Source organism: Hipposideros armiger, unplaced genomic scaffold (assembly GCF_001890085.2).
Source record: "Hipposideros armiger isolate ML-2016 unplaced genomic scaffold, ASM189008v1 scaffold_267, whole genome shotgun sequence".
NCBI lineage: Eukaryota > Metazoa > Chordata > Mammalia > Chiroptera > Hipposideridae > Hipposideros > Hipposideros armiger.
The window spans coordinates 1,464,572-1,487,902 of record NW_017731617.1 but is presented as its reverse complement, the minus strand read 5'-3'; the positions used below and the strand labels follow the sequence as shown (position 1 = coordinate 1,487,902).

The 23,331-nt window shown below is 45.5% G+C and overlaps 1 protein-coding gene across 1 annotated transcript in view; it reads left to right on the top strand.

Moving 5' to 3' along the window:
• Nucleotides 1-23,331, top strand: part of ASTN2 (astrotactin 2) — a gene marked incomplete at its 5' end in the record, with an annotated part of 619,820 nt that overhangs the window by 548,398 nt on the left and 48,091 nt on the right. The window contains one exon of the mRNA XM_019656843.1: nt 19,376-19,517. Coding sequence (XP_019512388.1) covers nt 19,376-19,517 — 142 coding nt within the window. The remainder of the gene's footprint in view (nt 1-19,375; nt 19,518-23,331) is intronic.

Sequence of the window (23,331 nt, the reverse complement as noted above, 5' to 3'; positions counted from 1 at the left end):
GGGTAATTGGGCTTCTCTGGCCTGACTCTCCGGAGCCTTGGAGATGGCTCCAGCAATCCCTGTCTGCCCTCTTCCCACCTCCTCCCAACTTGATACCCGTCCCTCCCTCCTTTGGCCACTGATGGCTGGTAGGACATGGGCGCTCTATTGCGTGCGGGCTTGCAGCCAAGGGCCAGTGCTCTGGTGTCTGTACAATGACTCTGGCAGGCACAGACCACATAGGGAAGTCACTCCTAACACCTCCATCTCCTGTGGCTTCTCACCTAAACAGTAGAAGCCCAAGTAACACCCACTCTCCTGTGTATACTTGAAGGTGAAGGGGCGGAAGAATTGGAAATACAGCTTGGTGGGATAGAAAGAACTTTGGATTTGAGTCTGACAGCTCAGCTTTGCCAGTCCCACCTCTGTCTCTTACCAGCTGAGGGGCTTGGGAGCTGTTTCTTTACCGCCCCGGGCCTCAGTTGCTTCATGTGCACAGTGGGAATCAGGATACCAGCCTGGCTAGCCTCTTGGTCTTCTGTGAGGAATTGAGTTAGGTCATTCAGCATTCACTTACCGAGCACCTACTGTGCACCCAACACTATTCTAGAAGCTGAGGAGACACCACTGAACAAAACAAAATGCCTCCTATCATGGAGCCTCTGTCCCAGCAGAGGTGGGGAGGAAGGACGATAAAGTAATAGATGTACAATATGAGGTCAGAGAGTGATAGGAACTTGAAAGGGAGGAAAAAATGGGTATATGGATAGAGGCTGGGGGACGTCCTTTTAGTTTAGGTGATCAGGCAGTGCCTCTCTGATGGCATGACTGCAGAATCACGGAAGTAGAGCCAGCAAGGAGAGAGTGGAATAGCCTGTAGCTGCAGCAGGAGTGGGGCCCTGGACCACGCAGGCCTACAGACCGTGGTGAGGAGCAGATGGAGGAGAAATGGCACGTACAGTGTAAAGTTCTAGCCCAAGGTGAGCACCTCTGGCCAGCAGTCACTTCTCCTTGCCCTGGAAACGACATATTTTACGCATTGAGAGCAAAGATTGGGCCAGACAATTCACATCACATTAAACCCTTAAGACCTCCCATCAGAGCAAGAGTGCTGAGTCCCATTTGCACAAAGGATGCTGAAAGCAGGAAGTCCAAAGACAGCGCAGTGCTTTTCCTGCTGTGGCAGACTCCCGACTTTGATTTTGGTTTGCTTTGCCTTTTTTTTTTTTTCAGTTTTTCGTGACTATCCATATTTTGTTTGCATCCATTGGGCGGCCAGTGAGGGAGAGGTGGAAACAGGGAGGCAAGCTGAGTACCAGGTTCAAGCTGGGCTGGAGCCACCATAGTGTCTCCACAGCAGAGACTCCGTGAATAACTCGTCCAGATGGCTCCATTCATCAACAGCCTCGGTGTGATTAAAGGAATGAATAGACTGCGAGACACTGGAAAACATACAGAATGGGAAGTCAGAGAGCTGCTTTCATTCTTGGCTGGTGCTTCCTGTGATGTGACTTGAGTCAAATCCCTTCCCCTTGCTGGAGACGGACGCCCTCTGTACACAGTAGAGGCTGATGGGCGGGGACAGTCAGTCGTGAGAATGTAACGCATTTCAGTCACCCTCTGAGGCTGAGAAGGTATCTCTGACCTCTACCCTTATCTCATAAATCTCAAACCTCAGCTACCCAATTTGCTGCATGATCTTGGGCAAGTCGCTGCACCTCTCTGAGTCTTAATGCCTTGAACTATAAACGTGGGGAAATCCTGAAGTTCTTGTGAAGCTGAAATGAGATCAAGTATGTGAAATACTAGACATACAAGTAGCACCTAACAGATTGCGAATTCTCAAATAACAATAATAGCTATAATAATAATTATTATTATTAATATTAGTTGAAAAATGTGGCAGAAATGCAAGCAGCGATTAGAGCTATGTCTCTCTTTCAAGGGTGACTGGAAGCATCAGACATGATGAAGTGCTTAGTAAACACTAGTTATTCTTCTTCTGTTCTACTTTGATTGAAATGAGTGGTCTTCTCAGACCCCGGCGATCCAGGTTGGCCCCTCTCTCATGTCACCTTCCCACCCTCCCTGTTGCCCTCCTCTCTTCTTCAACCTTGGCAGAGCTCCCTCCCAGGAATGCCACACACCATTGCACAGGTGTTGGTCGTTCAGACTGCTGCCACGTCTAAAAACTCACCATTCCAGCTGTAGACATCATCGAGATGTCTTCATCCGTGATCACGCATCGTGTTCTAATAAATCAGAATGTTAGGACAGTTTTCAGATACAAAGAAGGAAAGTGTCCTAAAGAAGTCATTTTTTTAAATGTTATTTTTGGTCTGATTTGCACAGAAACACCATAGAGGCTAGCTAGCCATGACTCTCGGAGCTTTAGTCTTCCAATCTGTAAAACGGAGGCTCAAACAGATGATGCCTCAGCTCCCCTTGGNAACATGTAAGGATGCTCATGACAATGTAACTATAAAGGAAATAAAAGAAAATCATTATACATTACCACTGAAGAAAGCCTGTTACAAAATAGCATATGGGATGTCTGAATTAAAGCACTTCTAGCTATAGAGGTGTGAGTGTCTGTCCTGAGAGCCACAGTGGAAATCTTGTAAATCAAGAAGACAGACAAAGGGATAGGGACTTACCAGCAATCACAGATGCTAGTCTCTCCATCTTTTGGAGGCCCATCACCTTTTGCCTCTGCTTTGCGAGGACAGTCTCTCTGCCCCAAGCCAGTGTTTCATCCTGCTGCCTGTCTTCCTAGTATCTTGGTATTGCCAGCTTTAATTCCTGGGAGAAAAGTATGATTGGGCCACCGTGGGTTCAGTTTTTACTCTTGGTCTACTCAGCTCTGATTAAAGGGGTAGGATTGCCTAGGAAAACCATGGTTAAAGTAGTCCATTGCTACGTATGTTGGGACCAGTTCTCAGAAAGTGGAGTATATAGGATGGGTAGAACTCACAGTGTCTCACACTATCATGGATCCCGTGTGTGTGTGTGTGTGTGTGTGTGTGTGTGTGTGTGTGTGTGTTGGGTATTTATTCAAACAACAATGACTGTAAGAGTGTATACCAAAATGCTATCATGTTATAAGTTGTTTTCTTTGTGTTGGGTCTGGCAGATTTATATTTCCCTTTTTTTTTCCTTAAATTTTATATAATGAACATATTTTATTTTTATAATAAAAATGTTTAAAATTATATACAGTAGATTAATTTTCATGATGGAAAAAGGTATTGCCCATTTATTATAGAATGGGAATGCAGAAACAGGAACAACTTACTCAAAATTATACAGGTCTGAGATGATCAGAATTTTTGGCATATTTCCTTCCCAGATTATACATATTCTTTTATATAATGAGGAACATAATCTTTTTTTTTTCATTTTTCTGCTTTTTAAAAAATTAAATGGTGAAACCCAAATCCCTCCTTATAGTATCACACACCTATTGCAAACATTTGAATGTCTGTATAGTGTTTTATATTCCAGACTTTATTTAGCATTTCTCCAGTGTTGAACATTTAGACATTTTGAATTTCTCACTTCCTTTGAAGACTGCTAAAATAAACATGAGCTTTTGCATTTTGGACAAAAATAATCTTTTATGAAGTCTGGTCACTAAAAGGAATTCTGGAACCCACTAAAAATGTTGTACTTCTCTGAGGGCACTTACAAGCCAGACTCTTCTTCCATTGTGTTTGTTTTAGTTTTGAAAGCCCTGTCCGTCTGGGAGCTCCCTCTGAGGTCAGTGCTTTACATGTCCAGGTTGGTGCCCTGGTCATCAGGAAGCCACCTATAGGCTGGACAATTACACTCCAAGGAGAACTCATCCAGGGGCCAAAGCTGTTGCCTGAGCAGCTGACTGGGGTGGTGAACAGTTGAACACAGGCCCGGAGTTTGCCCTCTGAATATGTTATTCCATTCACCCTCAGGTCTCTGGGGATCTGGGATTCAGAGTGCATTAAGCAAAGGAACTACAGATAATCAAGGGACAGGCACCAGAAATCATTTCACCTTTTTCTGATGAATGGTGAATTTCCCACCAGATATGAATAGAAATTTAATTCATACTAGACCATCTGACAGCCAAGAGGATCCTTAGAAATAAATGCACTATATAGATACGAAAGCTTAGGATTGGGGAAGGTAAGGGGTATTTCACAGCTAGTCATTCACTGGGAAAAGCCAGCCTCAAGTAGCTGAGACTCAAATACTGTATTTCATCACGCCCAGATGCCACCGATTTTAAGAGCCACTTCATTGTAGCTGCCATAAAGAAGAGAAAATGCTGCCAACTGAACTATGTAACCCAATGCTTTCTTATCAATTAAATTTTTAGACTTACTGCAAGAACTCATTTATTCTGATTATATTTGTATAATACATCACTCTTGTGATATAAAAGTAAAGTACATGTTCAGATATTCACAAAACTTCTTCACACTCAGCTTCTGCCTTTTCTGAATCACTTTTTGACTAAGTGTTATTGAATTCTGGCTTTTCCATATATCGTTGTCCCCTTTGCCGGCCAAAGGGTTGGTTATGTTGCATTTCTTCCCCCCCGCCACCCCCGTCATAGTTTTTTTATTTTTTTATTATAACAGCTTTATTGAGATATAATTTACTTACCATACAATTTGTCTATTTAAAATGTGCAATTTAATAGTATTCAGTACATTCACAGAGCTGTGACTATCACCACAATTAATTTGAGGTCATTTTCAATACCTTCAATGTAAACCCCAGACCCATTAACATTCACGCCCTATTCCTCTCATTTCCAAACCCACTAATCTACTTTCTGTCTCTATGGATTTGCCTGTTCTGGATGTTTCATAGAAATGGAATCTTATAATAGGTGGTCTTTTGTGACTGGCTTCTTTCACTTAGTGTGTTTTCAAGGTTCATCCATGTTGTAGCATGTATCAGTATGTCATGTGTCTTTATTACTGCATTTCTTAAAAGAAGACTCCATTATTTTCTCTGGGGTTTTCCTTACATTTTAATGCTGGTGCTTTCCTGATCTTATCAGCAGTTGTCAATGAAGGCTGTCAGACAGCAGTCGGGATTCATGTGCCTTCCACAATTAGTTCATATGTAGTTTGTGGTCTCAAACATTGAAGCTTGTCCGTATCCAGTTGACTCACCAGGAATGATAACCAAGTTCACACAGGTGCACCAGTGGCATGTGCTGCCTGGCTGACGGAAACTATTCCTACGTCATCATCACTTGTAGGACACATCTCAATTTCAGATATATTTAAAGTATGTATTTTAGAATGAACAAAGCATGGAATATATCTTTAGTACTTTCCCTTAGATCAGTATTAAGAGAGTCGACTCAGCACCAACAGAGAGGCTTGGGACACACAAACCAGGAATGGAAGGGCTATTAGAAGTCACAAGCCAAACACCACAGCCGGAACAGAAGTCCCCTCCAGATTTAAGGTCCTCTGCCCTTGAGTACAGCAATCACCCGGAGAATGTCTTTAAATATGAAGTCAACTGGACTTATCATGGTGATCACTTCTTTGGGTATATAAATGTTAAATATATATTAGTATACCTGAAACTAATATTATATGTTAGCTATATTTTGATAAAAACCTTTTTTAAATGATAGGACAATATTTTCCTCATGCATAAGGATGTATAATTTATAAATAAAATTTTAGCAAACAAAAAAAANCCTGGGTCCTGGGGCCTCTGCCTGACACAGGTACCCATAAACTAGAGGCAAAAATCTACTCTGCTTACCTCTCAGGGTAGTTGTGATGCTCAAATGAGAGAGACTTCTTTGTCAACCTGAATGAGCTGCACAAATTAGAGGGGTTGTTTGTGTACACACAGACCCTCACTTAGGTGAGTATTTCTGCGTGTATGTATGTATATATAAATATATGTGTGCATATGCATACAAATATATTTATACATGCATACTACACTATACTTTATATATACATTACATATATGTAAACCTGTAAACTCGCAGGGCTAGGTATGAATTAGAAGCTTATAAACCATGTTTACTCAATCAGTGTAACCTAAGGCGTGTATTAAACAGTAGGAAAAACTGACCAGCCAAATTTTCCAAGTTTAAAAACCCTTTTATAGCCTTCATTGTGGATTGAAGAGAGAGCTTGTTTCCCCTTCTCAATTTAAAGGAAAATTTTAATATAAATGGGGAGTCCAGGGAGTCATTTTACTAGAAAGTGAAAAAAAAAAGCATGTGTGTGTGTGTGTGTGTGTGTGTGTGTGTGTGTGTGTGTGTGTGTGTGAGTGTGTGAGATACCTGAGGAGATTTGGGTGAAGATGCTCACGAAAGTCGCCCTGGTCAAATGCTCAAGAGCATCCATTTCTGGTGGGGGCTCTTGTGGCCTCCGAGTATCTTCAGAAAGTCACCCCTGCCTGTGGGCTTTGAGGGGGACCCAAGGCTGTGTGTGCCCCAGCCAGGCTATGGGGGAATAGGGCCTTCGGCTCTCTTGGGTTTTGGTCCAAAGCCAAAGAGGGAAGACAGCAGCGTCCACATTCTGGCCCCAGGGTCTGCCTCCCCCTCCTGGGGCACTAGGTGAGGCCGTGAAGAAAGGAATGAGACAGGGCACTGTCCAGCCCTGGGGAGACGGCCGGCATTGTCCTCTGTTCTTCTTCCACCTGGCAGGGGCAGCTCTCAGTGCCCGCCCCTCCTGCTCTCCACACCTCTCTCTGCCTCTGTCTCTCCTGTTCCTATTTGTGTCCTGCTATTGTCCGTCTCTTTCTGGATCACATTGTGCCTCCCACCCTCCTGTCTGTCCTCCCTTCCCCCCTCCCCGTTCCTTTCTATTGGTGTCTATTTCTCCTCCGGCCTCTCTGTCTCTGAGTGTTTCCTGGCCGTGGTTCTCTCTCTGACTCTGTCTTCCTCTGTTCCTTTCTTTCCCTCTCACCCTCTGTCTGTCTCTCGTTCTCTCTCGCACTTGGAAGTCTACCTCTCTCTGCCACCTCCCAGGTCCCACCTCCTTCTCAGTGACTCACCTCGGCCTGGTGGAATGGTGTTGCTTGCACGACCAGAAAGCCTGACTCATCTTGGCCAGCCTTCTCTCCACCCTCCTGGAGGCGCCCTGCTGTATGGCCTGGGCACAGGGATGGAATGGGTGGGGGCATCTGCATGCACGCGCATGTGCCTGTGTGGTGGGGCAGTGGGGCAGGGGAATGGGATGACCTCAGGATGTCATTCTGACCCCCCCCTGGTGCCTTGAGGGGAGATCAGAGGCTCCTGTTGAAGGGTCCTGGTCATATTTGGGTTTGAAGCTTGTCCCCACCCTGTGGGGGTAGGGGATGAGAAGATAGACAAATGGCAGCCCCCTTATCTACTGAAGATATCCCAGCTATCTGCTAACCCACGCAGCCTTTGCGATTTATACCCAGAAAAGGGAGGGAAGCTGTGAGCACTCAGCAGTTTTGAATCTCTGAGAACATGGTTTGTGTTGTCCTGGTTTGGGAGGAGAGTGAGGTGCTATATTCACAAGGATAATTCACTTTCCCTGGATTGTTGACTTTCTCCTCCCTACTTACTCCATATGGAATGTTTCATGAATTGGTATTTTTTATAATAACAGTAATAAAAACAAGAAAGATGCCATGTGTTGAAGGTTTGTCATGGGCCAGGCACTGTGCTAAGTGCTTTGTCCATGTCTACATTCACTGTCAATATGATTTCATTGATTCTGGTGAGAGGGGCTGTTTCACATCCATTTTACAGATGAAGAAAGCGAGGCTTTAGGGAGATAAAGTAACTTGCTTAGAAGTGTCCTTTAGCAAAACCAGGATCTAACCCAGGACTGAGCACCATCTGTCCCTTCTGCTACGTTTTTCTCCACAAAAGGGATTTGACAGCGGTGTGTTAATACATGTAGCTGTCTCGATCAGTGAGCATGTGGAGGGCTCAGGAAGGGTGAGCACCTCACTGGGCACTTCATCGGGTGGCTGTAGAGTTGGGCTCAGAGTCTGGATTAGGAGACCAGCTGCCAGAGCACTGGGCTAGGAGTCAGGGCGTGTGATCCAGTCCCAGGACCTCCTCAGGTGGACACATTCCTTTCCTGAGCTTCCGTTTTCACTCCTGTGAAATGGGAATGTTTACCTCCATCTCATCCTGCTTACATCACCAGGCACTTAGGAAGCTTAAATGGGATGAGGAGGCGAGAGCATGTATTGTAAATGGAAAGGACTGTACAAAAGGCAAGGACTGTAGGAAGACATAGGTAACCTCATTGTAAAGAGAGATTACCATCAAAGTGTTAACGGGCAGCCAGTGTGGATGCTAAGGTGACACGGCAGAGAGCGTGGCTGGGCAGAAACACCATGGCTGGGCAGAAATCAAGAAGAGATCCTACTAATGATTGAAATTCCCTGGGGTGTGGGGGTCTGGCAGCTAAACAAAGCCCAGAGAGGCTAAGAGAGGAAGCAAAGTGATAGGAACATATAGAGAAAAGCCAGAAGGGTTGTAACGTTGGGGTTAGTTGCAAGATCAAATCATGTAAAGGCTGGGAGAGTGCTTTGAGGCACCTTCTTTCCGTCATTTGCTTTCACGGAGAAGTGGACTGATGTGTGCAGAGTCTCACAGGGAGGGGAGCCAGGGACGCAGCTTTTGTCCCCTGACTCTGCATTCAGTTCTCCTTCACACAAGAACCATTGGCCTCATGGGGCACAATTCAAAAGATGGTACACACGGAAACCCTAGCCCGGGGGGTTGGCGAACTTTGGAGACGGAAGAGCCACCAGGGGTCAGCAAACTGCGGCTGGCAAGCCGCAGACTCTGACGTAAAATTGAAAATGAAAATAAGACTATTTTAAAGGGTATTATTCACATAATGGTGATTATGTAAAAGTATATTTATGGCTCTCAAATAATTTTTAAATTGTTGTGAGGGACATGATTAGCTCTTCCAGGGGTCAGCAAACTTTATTTTTTTTTTTAGCTGAGCCATCCTGCCACCTGTTGGCAGCTCAGCGACAGCTCAACTCGGGCCGGGACTCGAACCACTGTTGCTCAGAGCTCACACGTTTGAGCGAGCTCTTAACCAACTGAGCCACTTGGCCAGCCCGGGTTGGCAAACTTTTGAGACGGAACATACCCAAAGAGCCGCATGTGGCTCGCGTGAGCTGCAGTTTGCCAACCCCTCCCCTAGCCCAACCCTCCCCTCGTGGGCTGACTTCTGGCCAGGAAGGAAGCCATACTCCTTCATCAACTTGCTCATTCTGCACCCCCAGATACAGGGCTCAGATGGTGACTAAGACAGGCCAGGTCCCTTTCCATAGTCTTCCCAGTCCACAGGGGAGGGAGACACTGAATAGGTTATCACAGGGCACTGGGTTAAGGACCACAGTGGTGTGAAGCAAGGGTACTGTGGGAACCCAGTGGAGGGGCCTGGTCCTTGCTGGATGAAGGAGTGGCCATGAAAGCTTCTGGAAAGATATGGCACATGAGCAAACACTTAAGGGAGGAGCACGTTTACAGAGCCACCTCTCCAGCCTCACCCCTCCCCCACTCATTCACTGGATCTTAATGAATGGCTACTGTGTCCCCCATACTCTGCTGGATGCTGGGGAGACCATGAACATGATGGAACACCAGGGAAAGCTGAACCCGTGGCGCTAGCATGTTAGTAATCCAGTGACAATAAAGAGGTAAATAAACAGAGTAACTATAAGTTATCACTAGTGCTCGGGAGACAATCAAAAATTCTATAATGAGGAGTACTTGAGATACTCCTGGGTCTGCTCTAGATAGGCTGGTGCAGGGGGCTCTGAGGAGTTGGAACTTGATCTGAAATGAAGGAAGAGAAGCCAGCTCTCCAGAGCTGAGGAGAGTTCTGGAAGCTCCAATCCCAGGAAGCTAGCCCTGAGTTTCTCTGCATTTAGCATCCTCATTCCCCCAGCCCCTCCCCCCTTTCCTGCGATGCAAGAGTTTCTCTGTCACTGGTGGGTATGTTTCTATGCCTTTCCCTGGGGAAAGGTTCTTCATCATCACCCTTTGTGTGTCCCGGCGTGTTCTTAGGGCTGAACACTGACATACCTCTCTCTGTACCTCGCAAAGCACGGCCTCCTCTGCTGCCTTCTAACGCCAGAAGCACCCATCTGATATTGTCATCATCTCACCTGGCTCTGTGGATTGCCCTTAACAACCAACCCTTAGATATGCATCACGCTTTCCGGATTATAATGTGCTTCTATATTTTTTTTTATGGACTCAATTTAATTCACTCCTCATGACCCCCTTGCAGATCCTGACGTTCTCATTTCAGAGACAAGGAGACTGAGGCCCGTAGAGACAGAACAATTAGGAAGTGCGTGTTGTGGTGGGAAAAAAAACCCTATAGGCCCTGGAATTGGACCAACCCGGGTTCAAGTCCTAGCTTAGCTGTGTAGTAGCTGTGCGGTCGGGCAACCTGCCCCGAGTTCCCGAGTGTCTCTTCTCTCCTTGACAAACGGAGAATAATAGCCCCAGCCCTGCCAGATGATATGCTGTTTCATCACATTTGCGGTCAGAGGGGCTCTCAGGGCCCACCGTCAGCACACACGGCGCCTGCTGTTTTGCACAGAGAGGGAGACGCTGAATGGAGTGTTGAGCCCAGAGAAAGTTGGAAGTGTTAGAGGAACTGCGAATCTGACGAGAAGCACATTTTGTACAGTTGGTTCTTTCCACTTCACCAGAGTGTAACACTGAGGATTGCGATTTAAAAAAGGAAAGAAAGAAAAGAAAATCCTCTGTGTGGATGAGTGCTGTGACGGCAGTAAACACGCACTGTGGTCCTCAGAGAGTGATGCCGGGGAGCGGGGTGGGGGTGGGGGGCTGGCTGTCCTCCCCTTCCTCCTCCTCCTCCTCCCTGTCCGGTCCCCAGATTGGCTGTCCTGACACATGTTAGCAATACCCACTCCGGCCAAGTGTATTAGCATCATTTGTCCTCGAGACGGTGGGGATGACGAGGGCTTTTATGGCCCTAATTAATCCAACTAAAGGAAAGGGCAGGCTCTATTAGCCAAGCGCACATTAACGCTGAGGTTAATATTATTAAATTCTGTATTAATAATAAGTTGCAGGACTCCAATGGGTCACTCATAAAAGCAACCGCTATAATCCTGCCTTGCTCAGGGGGCTGTGGGCTGTGTCCTCACTGGGTAGTCCTCTCCCTGGCACCAGTGGGTGTCCAAGAACTGTGTATGGACTGTTTCAACAATGGGGATGACAGGCCTGTCCTCGACCTCGGTGAAGAAGGCACATGAGTCGTTCTTCCTATAAATCCCTTAAAGGCAGAGATTGCATCTTTGGAGCAGACCCCACAGGGGCTGTGCCATACCCTCATGGTGCATGGCTATTTCAGGGGCAGCTGTGCTGGGCAGTTCTGCCCACAGCCGAGCTCACCTTGTGCAGCCAGTGACCTCCAACGCATGCTTCCAATGTCTGCCCCTTGGCCTCGTGCAAGACTGAGGGGCTCCCTAAGCCTGTATACAAGCACAGCTAAAAAAATAATAATAAAGTGTGGGGAAACTCACACTCCCAGGGAGACTCCCAACCCATGGTCACCAGGAATCAGGGGATACAGGCTTTGGCTCCCCAACTTTCAGCCAAACAATTCTGGGAAACATCCCATTCACTTCCTAGAAGGTCCCTGTAGAACAGAGCCCCGATCAGTCATAGCAGCAAACCTAATGATGTGCACCTCTACATTGACTTTTCCCCATGTCTGCCTCATTCTCCCCCTTCCCCAGGCCCGCTTCTTAGCATCACCTGCCAAATCTACCACCTGCACCCAAGCCCTTCTCTTCGGCTCGGCTTTCCAGGGAACGCAGACTAAGACGTTCTTCTTCACGTCGTTCCCAACCATCAGCTCAGTTAACAGCACACAGCAAATATGTACGCTCCCTAGACACATATTTATGGGGGACCTGCTGTGTGCAGGTGCCATGGTGAACAAGCGAAGTCCCTTTCCCTGGGGGCTCACAGTGGGAGCTACAGACAATATTGTAATCCCTCAGTATATGAGAGAACAAGGTACGTTTAATGAAAAGAAGTAAAGTAGAGGAAAGGAACCGAGTGATTAGATTAGACTGAGTAGCCGGAGAGGGCCTTTCTGAGCAAATGGCATTTCAGCAGTGATCTGGGTAAGGCGAGGGAGTGAACTCTCCACGAGTGGAGACCCTGGGGTAGGAACGGGCTTGGCATGTTAGAGAAGGAGGAAGGGTGCCAACACGGCCGAAGTGAGCAAGTGAGGAAGGGAGCTTGGGCAGTGAGGTCCAAAGATGAGGCCACAAGAAGAGGGACACTGGAAATACGCCATGATTTTTGTTCAATAATAGACTCTTTGTGCCCCTTGCTCTGGGTAGTATTTTATGATAGGAAAGGCTCAGGTTTTAGAGCCTGACAGCTCTAGATTTGAAGCCAGCCTTGTTATTTAGATGGAGTGTGACCTTGAGCAACTTGCTTAAGACCTGTGGACATTTTTTTTTCATATATAAAATGGTAATCATAAAACATACCTCATAGGATTTGTATCTGGTAGGACTCCTGGCTGCAAGTAACAGAAAACAAATGGAAACTAGTTTGGGCAGAAAAGGGAAAATATTGACACATATATTTGAAATATCCAAGGGTTTATCTAGTTTCAGATACAACTGATTTAAGGCTTCCAATGGTGTTATCAGGACTTGGTCTGTTTCCCAGGAGTTGGTCGGATTGATCAGGCCTGGGTCACTTGGTCATCTCTGTTTGGCCTCCTGACATGGAATATCAGACCACTGATCACATGTCCCTCTCTGGAGAAGGGAGGGGTCTTAGTTTCACCTAAATCATATTGACTGAAGTTGGGGGAGAGATGGTTCCCCAGTGGAAAACTAGGGTGCTATTAGTAGAAGGATGCATGTGTTTAGAGGGGGGTCAAACCAAAAGACGTCCACTCAAGGACTGGCGTGAGGATGAGCCAGAAGTCCCTTTGTACCATGCCTGGCACATAGAAGCGCTCAGTAGATATTTGCTAGACCACCATTGTCTTTCTTGGAAGACTGTTTTCCTGACAGTCCCTTCTCTCCTGCACCATGGGAGTCCAGTGCACTCCCCAAAGAGGTGACACAGGAGGCAGGCTGGCTCTTCTCAAGCAGAGTCCTAATGCCAGGTGCTGGTGTTGGAGAGATGAGGGTGGATCAGGCATCAAGCACTGAAGTTCAGTTTCACAAAATCCCACAAGCATCTGGATAGCCAATCTTATACTGGGTACTGGTGCCACAGAGGTGACCGAAACACAGCTACAGCTGAAAGCATCTCACTGTCTGTAGGTCAATGTGTAGGAGGAAAAACACAGACTTTGGATCTCAAACCCTGGTTCTACCCTTTTCTCTACCATTCCTACAGGGATTTTGTTAGGGAAATTGTTTAACCTTCCTTGAACGTATTTCCTCATTTGTAAAAGCTCAATAAACCTAATTCATTAGGTTGTATTGAATATTAAGCAAGACAGGGTTGTTTTGAATGTTTAATCAAGACAGTATAAATAAAAATGCCAAGAACTATTGGTGCCATACGATAAGAACTAAATGAACATTTCCGTTCCTTCTCCCCTTCCTTCCTTCCTTCCTTTCTTCCTTCCTTCCTTTCTTCCTTCCTTCCTTCTCTCCTTTTTAAAATTACTTCCTTTAGCCAAAAAAAACCCCAAAAAACCAGGTGGGGTGGGGAAGGTTCTAGGACTTAAGTTCACGTAATGTATATAAAAGCAGCTGAGTTAGACCGCTAAAAATTTATGAAACAAATTGATAAGACCTGATGGGGAAGAGGTTGCAGCCATGCCGGGGCACCAGCATTCATAAACCATCCATGTAGCAGGTCTACTGTGCACATTATCTTTCCTTGCCCAGTTCTCTGAGGACCATCCATTTTCCAGATGAAGAAACAGCCTCTGAGAGCTTAAGCACCCATCGCTAGATAATATAGCTCCTAAAGCGATGGAGCCTGGCTTCCACACCAGGTCTCTTCTACCCCTCCATCCCACTCACTCCACTTCCCCTACTTCACACAGCCATTAGGACAAAGGTGAGCACCATCACTCGCTGGTTTCTCCATTTAAAACAGCATCATGTTTTGGAAGAAATGAATCCACTGGAGCTGATAGGCATGAGACCCTCCAAGATGCATTTTGTCACTGATGAGTTCTCCTAAGGAATTTCTACATTTGCCCAAGTAAAGGGAAGGTGGGCAAGCGCAGAGCCTCACTTCTCCCTGGGCACACCAGCCAGGAGCATGTGCAGGTTAGAGAGAGGCCGGCCCAGAGTCACCTCTAATTCTCCTTGGTGTTTCCTGAAGAGCGTGGAGTCCTGAGCTGGGGACCTTTCTCCCCACCTGGGCCACATAACTCACTGCTCCCGCCCCTTCCATTTTGGAATTTCTTTGCTGCTTTTCTCCCAACCTGTTTTCAATTTGCTCTTGTGGCCAGCGTTGACTGTGACCTCAATAAGAAGGGAGAGGGTGAGGGGAGAAAGAGAAGGAGAGGGAAAGAGGAGGAAGAGGGTTGATGAAAGGAGCAGGAGAGAGAGACTGGAGGTAGGAGGTGGGGCCGTTGGAAAAACCGCTCTGTGCTTTGTTGGGTTGGTTCTGAAGCTGCAGCGGACTCGCGATTGACCTTTTCTGTGGATTGTAAATGAGAGCAAGGCTCGCGTCTGAGTGGGTAAAGAAATGTGTGGGGGTCTGGCCCGAGCTCACTCGGGTTACAGCCCCAGAAGAGCCATAATGGGGAACAGGCACATTCTTGTACAGCGACTCCCAACTCCCTATCTGTTTTCAAGGAAAGAAAAACAGAAAAAGAATGTTAGAGTCTTGGACAGACATGGTGAGGCGGCAGCAGAGGGTTTGCCATAACAGTGTACCAGGGAAGAGGAGACAGAGGTAGCCTCGGAAGAGTGTCCTGGTTTAAGGCACATGGATCTCAGATGCAAAAGGCAGTGTTACAGACTCTGCCTCAGAGTGGCTGCAAAGCCCTGAGCGGGGATGTAACATACCTAAGCCTCCGTGTTTCTGTCAGGGAATGTGGCAGGGTTTTAGGAGTCAAACATGTTGAGCCATAAAACTTTTAGGCCAGGCTTTTGAAAACAGTTTTTTCCCCAACCTAAATAAAACATGGACCATGAATATATAAAATAGATCAAAGTGGAGTCGACCTGGTTGAAGGTCAGTGTGGGGAGAGAGGAGACAGACTTGCCCTATGCCACATTTGTTGTCCCTTCTTACCCTGCTGGAGTTCTAGATATTCTAATTTGCTGTTAGACTATCTTACATGCTGGAAACCTATTCAACTCCTTCTGCCTCTCCTGGGCTTTCTAGCTTTCTCAGAGAGTCCAAGTTTAATAAGGCAGCAGAGTGGAACCGAGTGCCTACAACAGTGCCCGACACATAGTATATGCCCCATAAATACAGCTCAAGCGCCTGTTGAATAAAGTGGGTCAGAGCCTGTGTGGAGCAAGGGCTTCTGGGGCAACCTTGGAAACTCTTCGATTCTCAGCAATATTGTCTCATAGGTTGGATGATATGAATGATCTCATAGGCTATAGGAGTTAGAGAAGGTTTGGTCCAAGGCTTCCTCCCACTTTGTGTATGGCCTTGGGCATACATCTTTCCTTCGCTGGGCTTCAGTTGTATCACCTGGAAAAGGAACAGGTTGGATAAGAAACCATCGTTAAGGGGCCTTCTCTCGCTCCTCAATTAGGACCACAATCATAACATAAACAATAATGGTAGCTGATATATGTTTTGAGCTCTTACTGTATGACAGGCACTGTGCTAATTGGTGCATAAACAATATATACAGCATTTCATACGATAGTCAGAACAACACTGTAAGTTAGATGCTATTGCTATACCCATTTTACATATGAGAAAACAGAACCTGCCCAGGGCAAGCTAGGAGTGAGGGTGTACCAGGATTTAATCCTAGGCAGTGCAAATTCGGAGTCCAGCCTTTTAATCACTGCAACATATTACTGCCCATTCAGCTGTACTCCTTCCAGACGTGGGGTAGGCCATATCCTAGACCCACAATACATGTGCTGAATTGCATGGATTTGCATTTGTGCATTGGGAAGCCCCCAGGCCTTTCCTATTTCCCACCCCCACTAGGTAAGCAAGGACAGTGAGGGGTGCTTCAGTCACCTGCCTCCATGTAGGTTGCATTTAAGCCTCCTGGAATAGAGTGCCAAGAAAAGCAATATTACAATTTACTTTATGGGCCTGTTCTTATATTTAACAGCCCTTCCTGTTGTCAGATTACAAGCTGTAGAAGGTCAGGGACCATTTCTTTTATGGTTTCATTCCCCAAGCCCATAGAGCTAAGAGAGTGGTGTGAATTCAATCACAACTTGAACAGAATTGAGAAAGCTCACTTCCTAGCACTATCATTTTTTTGAACTTTCTCTAGGAGGCAGCATAGTATAAAAGATAAGGTAAGGCTTCGGAGATCGGAGGATATGGGTTCAAATCTGAGCTCGGTCCCTTCCTAAATTTGTGACCTTAACCTCAGCTTTCAACAGAGATACGAAAATTTAACTCATTCATTAGGATTGAATACTGTGAGGGTTAAATAGAGAAATAGAAAGATTGGTACTAAAAGTCAGCTTCCTTCCTTTTAATTCTTTTCCTTTGAAGGTCCTTACATATAAAGAGTCCCGAATAGAATTGGGCCCTAACTATCCTTATATGTCCTTAAAGTGACGAGTTATCTATTCTGCGTTATCCAGTTTCTTTACTTGAACGAAACCTATAAACCTTAGAACTGTGTGACAATATTTATGGGGCTTTTGTCCATGGTCTCAATTATTCTGAAATGCATGGAAATAAATGTCTGGGAAGCTATGCCATCTGAAAATGAATGTCAACCGTCTTTTGGCTTGAAGACAGTTAACTAATACAGGCCGCAGCATACTGAATTCCCTCATGGAGGGCCAGCTCTTTCAATGGCTATCTGGAAACAAATTGAAAAGCAGACAGACATGGATCCAAGCTCAAAGAAAACAAGTGTAAGCAGCCAGACTTAGAATCCTGAGAAACCAAGAAAAACAAAGCCCTCACTCCATTCAGTGAATAATCTCGTGTTTTCCTCCCTCCTTTTTCTGTTTTGTCTTTTTCCAGTTTTCACCCCATACATTGCTCTGGTTTGGTACCTATTAGAAAAGACACATTTGTGATTTTATTGTGACAGAAGCTCATATAAGAAGCCGACAGAAGACATAGGGGATGCCAAAATCTGTAACGAAAATGAGTTGCATTTATCTCTTTATTTTCTAGCAAAAGCTCTGGTTCTAGACAAAGGATTTCTTCCTAGACTCAGCTCTTTTCTTTCTAGACTCTAAGCTCATAAAAGTGTTATTGCCCCCTTGTTACAGAGAGGAAAACTGAGAGTTGGACAGGTTAAGGGATTTGCAATAAAGGGTGGAAATAGAATTCAGTCCCAAGTCTGTCTGGCAATAGCAGCTGGCGGCCTGATCACTTGACAGCCTGCTCCAGACATTCACTCTGGCATCTACATATCAAGGCTATGAACTGTATGGTGTCTTTCTGCAAAGTGGGAAACAAAAACACCGTTCATCAGATCTGTTGTATTGGACCACAGGGACCAATCCGTTAGAGATTGATTGTTCACCCGAATCCCTGGGCCATCCAGACAATTCAGTCAGACAAGTGTTCCATGATTCACTTGTGAGTGAAGAATGGACTTTTCTTTGAAAGACTGATGGGAAGTCATCTGCATATTCTGCCCACCCAGGTCCCTGGGAGAGAAGTGTTGCGCGGCCTCTCTGAGTCTCAGTATTCTCAGACACTTGGTCAACATCAGTGTTCATGATGGTTCCATTGTATTGGTTTGTCCTAAGCCCAAGTAGAGAAGATAGAGTTGAATGGATCACCTCCTCTTCTTTATTACTGAGACTATAAGCAAGTACAGGGTGTAAGGCACTCTGTATCAGGCATTACGGAGAACCAGAAACCAACAGTTGGGAGGCCTCATAGCATTTCATACTGTGTGGTATAAAATACCTCACATGCCTGTTTTGCTCCTAAATCATCCAATTTTAGAATTGGAAGAGAACTCAGAGGCCACTTAGTCTGGCTCATTTACTTTATCTATTTTTAAGTAATTTTTATTGATTTTTTTCCCTTGTTACAAAAGCAATATGTGTTCATTGTAGATAATTTTAAAAAAACAGAGATAAGCAAAAATATGAGAAAAAAAGTACCATTATCTCACTTTCCAGACAAAGCCACTATTATGCACTTGCTATATTTTTTTCCTTCTCTTTTCAAATAGAGGCATATGTAAAACTTCCACCCCAAATTATATTCTTCTGTAATAGTGTAACCTGTTTCTAAACTTAATATGTCATGAATATCCTTTCATATAGCTTCGTATTATTCCACGATTTTATTTTTAATGGCTATAAAATGTTCCATTGCATCATTGAACTATAATTGATATTGCTGTGTGTACATCGTTGGACTTCTGGCTTCTAAATTCTTGCTCGTTTAAACAGTGCTGCTGTGCCTATCCTCATAACTTCACCATTGTGCACATCTATGTTTTTATTTTATTTTTTCAAACATCCTAATAGTGATTCTAGCACCTGCACTTTACAGAGGAGAAAGCTAAGACAAAATCTCAGGATTGATTCCAAATGTTCAATAATTCTTCCTAGTCTTCATCTAATCTTCATTACTCCTTTTCTAGTAAACTTCAATTGGTTCCTAAAATCTGATGGCTAGGTGATTTAGAAATTGTGAAGTCCGGGCCACTTTTTCTTCCACTGTCCCTTTCCGTCTCATGCCCATCATCACTAATCAGTCATGGAATTCTTACCTCCTTAGCTAGACCAGGCCTCTGTCCATCTCCACATAACACTCCATAAATCCAGTGCCAGGGCATAAGAGTGACCCTGTGACATGAAACCTACTTTACATTCTTAGTCCAACTTCTTCATTATACCACAAAGGGAAATGCAATTCCAAGAAGGAAGGTACATGCTCAGTTAACTCAGTGGTCATGAGAGATCAGAATAGTTACTCTGGACAGACAGCACTGTCCCCCTGTTGCCTTTTCACGCATGCTTATTACACAGTAATTTACCTCAATTGAGCCTTGCTGCAATTTTATAAAGGTAGGTATTGGTACCCCTACTGTACAGCTGAGAAAATTTCAGGCATAAGTTTCAAGAGTCACCAGAGCTATATACTAACCTGTGTTATTTTCATACCTTGTGCTTATTCTGTTCACTAATCCTCCTGATAAAGGTGTGCCAACATTCGATCGGTTTGGACAATGGCAGAAATGTCTGCTCACCAAGGCCTGAGCTGGGGAGCTCATCTTTCTTTGTCTCCTTCCAGGAGAATTCCTGAGTTTTGCCGATGACTTACTCTCTGGCCTGGGCACATCTTGTATAGCAGCTGGTCGAAGCCATGGAGAGGTCCCCGCAGTCAGTATCTACTCAGTGATCTTCAAGTGTCTGGAGCCCGACGGTCTCTACAAGTAAGACATGCTGGGTGCGTGGGGAGTGTGAAACAGACAGGGCAGTTTTATTCATAAGTCTGCCAGGAAAGGCGTGAAGAATCTGTCCAGGCCAACCAAATGTTTTGTAGGCCAGCATGTGTGTGTGCACCTTGAGATGCTAAGGTTTAGAAGTATCCACTGGACAAGTGTGGCCACAGTGAGTCTCAGAATCATACATGGTTAGTGCTCAAGGGCCCAGGGAGGCCAGGGACTCAAAACCATTCCTCCTACTGATGAAGAATCTGTAGACCACAGAAGGAAAATGGCAAGTTAGCGAGGAGGACTGAGACAGGATTCCCTGCCTTGTGTTCTTGTCTCAACTGCATGATATCACCTCTGAAGTGTATATGCATGCTATATATGTGCATATATGCAGACACATGCTTATACACATATAGGTAGTGGATATACATGTAAGCTTTTTGTGCTAGGTCCAGGCAGTCCCTTAGAAATAGCACCATGATCACGCCTTCATAGAGTACATAAGAGTCGTTGCATCCAAACTTCTAGAGATGCAAAAGGAAGTCATTCTGAGACTCATCTGTTAATCTCAGAGGAAAAAGGCACTGATTTTTCTTTTGTTTTCCATCTCATTGAGCATTGCCACATCTGGGTGCAGCCATCCTAAGCTATAACATAGAGTTCTAGAGACCAATTCTCGTCATGTGCCCTAATTATGAAACTATAGAACACCTGTCTTACCAACCAGAAAGCTGCAGTTGTTAACAAAGTGATCGTGATTATCACAATTATTAGTTATTTAACTCATTCATTTTTTCCTTTATTCACTCACTCAGCAATTCATTCACATATCCATCTATCCAATCAATCATCCATCCCTCTGTCCATTCCTCTTTCTTTCATCCATCCATTCATCCATCCATCCATCCGTTCGTTCATCCCATTCATCTATCTAGCTATTCATCCATTTTGCACTCCATCATTCTTTTACTTATTTATCTATCAATTCTTTCATTCGTTTGCATTTTATTTCCTCATTCATTACTCATGTACTTACTCAGCAGACATATTCTGAGAATTCCCTGTGTCTTGGTACTGTGTAGAGAATGCAAGTACGCATGTGACTAAGACAAAGGTGCTAGCCTCAGATCACTTATGACCTAATGGTGGTGTGAAGGGCCTCTGGCTGTGGTATTTGCAGTTATGTGACCTTAGATAAGTCACAGTACGTCTATGAACCCCCATAAAACAGAAATAATAAAACCTAGGTTGCAGAGTTGCATGAGAATGAAATAAGAAACACCCTCGCAAAGTATCTAAGTATGTACTCAATAACTATTAGTCCCTCCACAATCTGTGAATCTCCCTTACCTCCAAAACACATCCCGTCCCCACTCCCTCGGGAAGACCATGACGCTTCTAAAGACCATGGTGCTCTTCTGCATGCTTGACATGTTCAGGCTCATTGGTAACAACCAACACATTATGCACTAAAGTGAGGAATATCATTGTAAGCTGGAAACCGGGCCTTCTGACTGATCTGCCACTGTCTCATGGATGTTGGGGCCCACGTCTTATTTTCTGCAGAATGGCCAAAATCAATTGGGGACAGTGAGAGGTCTAGGCAGGGAATCCCCAAGGTACTGTAGACTATCAGACCTCTGCCAGTGGGACATCCAGGCAAACTGCACAGAGGAGGTTGTATTTGCTTTGAGGTTTAAATGATAACTTGGGGTCCGGAACTTGAGAGCATGACTCTGTACCGTCTTCATCAGTAAGCGCTGACGCCGACCCCTTGGGCTTTAGGGTCACTGCATCTATGAAATACAAGTATGTGACTAGATTAAGAGCTATGAGGCCCTCTCCAACTCTAAGAACAATGATTATGTGAAGAAAGTAGCTTTTTTGAATGATTTCCTGATGGCTGGTCTCTGGTTCCTTGGTCCCTTGTTAAAAGGCATACACTGGACACGGCAGATCGAGGTTCAGATCTCTGCCCTGCACTTTATCAGCCGTGTGGCACTGAGTGAGCCTCTCAACTCCCGAGCCCCCATTCCCTCCTCCTCTGTGAGAATGTGGATGACACCATGTCCAGCTCACTGGGACTCTGAGAGGTTTTGATGAGCTAATGAGCAAAAGCTCTCCACGGGTGATGAGTTGCCCGTAGGAGCCTAAGCAGTGTTAACTATTATCACTATTGCCCTTGTTGTGGTAATACTTCATTTCAACTCCCTCCTCCTCTATTCTCCAACAGCTAGGAGAGAGCATTTCACAGAGAGGGACAGAGCCCTGGTAGGTGGTTTCCTATCCCCTGAGACACTGGTAGTAACCCTTGGGTGACATTGTGGGGAATCCGTGTGAGCCAGGCTGGAATCCTACACACCTATTATGTAGAAAGCAGTGAAATGTTTTATGGTACCCCAAAGCAGTTAACACTGGGAGCTGACAAATCAACTGCCATCCTTTAAAAGCAATGAACACTTTCCCTCGCCTCTTCTTTTGCTCACTGCCTGACAGCCCCCTACCCGCTTCCCACCGCTAGAAGTAGGAACAGGCTTTCTTCTGTCCTGGAAATGTGCTTGTCACACGTTCTGCTATCCCTACCTCTGAATACTTCTTTATTTTATTTTTGAACTGGATTGTGTTAATGGCCCTGGGATCGGGGCCGGTCTGACAAGGAGCCAGGGTATTGTTTGGACCGGTCTCTTATCCCACTGGCGGCTCTCCTCCCATGAAGTCTGACCGACTTGGTCTCGAGTTTTAAAATAGTTCCAGTGTCAGTTCTTGGGGTTTCTCATTTTCTGCTTGCTCGTTCCTTACCAAAATTAGTTTTATTCCTCTTGAGCCAAAAAGGTTGTTTGTGGCAGTGGAGAGAGCACAGGCTTGGAGGACAAGCTGAGCTGGGGGCACATCCCCATTCGGCCCCATACTCACAACGTGCCCTGGGGAAAGTCATTTTTCCCTTCTCTGTGCAACAGCATCTTCTGGGAAAAAGGGAGCTGGAATGGTTCCTGTGTCATAGGGCTGTCGGGAAGAGCGTTGAGTGAGAAACTGCACAAACGGGATGTCCCGGAATGCCTGGCCTGCAGGAAATGTTAGTTACTTTCGTCTTCCTCCTTCATTCTCCTTGACTCAGTTGCTGGTCTCTTCCGAGGACAATCCTGGAGGAGCTGTTCCCTCTGAGGCAGGTTGGAGCCCCACTAGCCCTGGAGAGAATGACCATCTGGGATCTTTGGGGGGAGAAATGGGATGAAAAGAGAGCATAGGTCCCCTGAGTTTTAATTCAGCACAGTCATCACCAAGCTCCGTATGCACACTTCCAGAGGACATGATGGAAGGATGCCAGGGGCACAGGCGTGGAGGACCCGTCTGTCAGGCAGGAAACCTGGGTTCCTATCCCACTACCACCACTTCTGCCTCCGGGATCGCGGGGGCCACATCCATATCTTCTCCATGTTCTACAATTTCAGCATCCTCAAAGTGAAGGGGCATTAGGTGGACCCCAGCTTGAGCGTCCTGGGAATACATACTTTTGCCACAGGGTTTCTTTTCATTCACTCTGTTCTCCTCCCGAGGTCCAGCCTTTCCAAATTTTCTATGACTCTCACTTGTGTGTTGCCCTCCTGTGCCTCCCTGCATCTCTGTCCATCTCTCCTTGCCTTTTATTCTCTCTCTGCGTCAGTGTTTTCTGCACAGCTCGCTGTTGGGGTCTGTCTGCCATCCCCAGGTATGCCTCCCTTGCTTTTGTTTTTCTCTTCGTTTATGTCGCTGTGTGTGTGTGTCTCAGATTCTCTGTCCTATTTCTTCTTTGAGGTTTGCTCTCTCTCTCTCT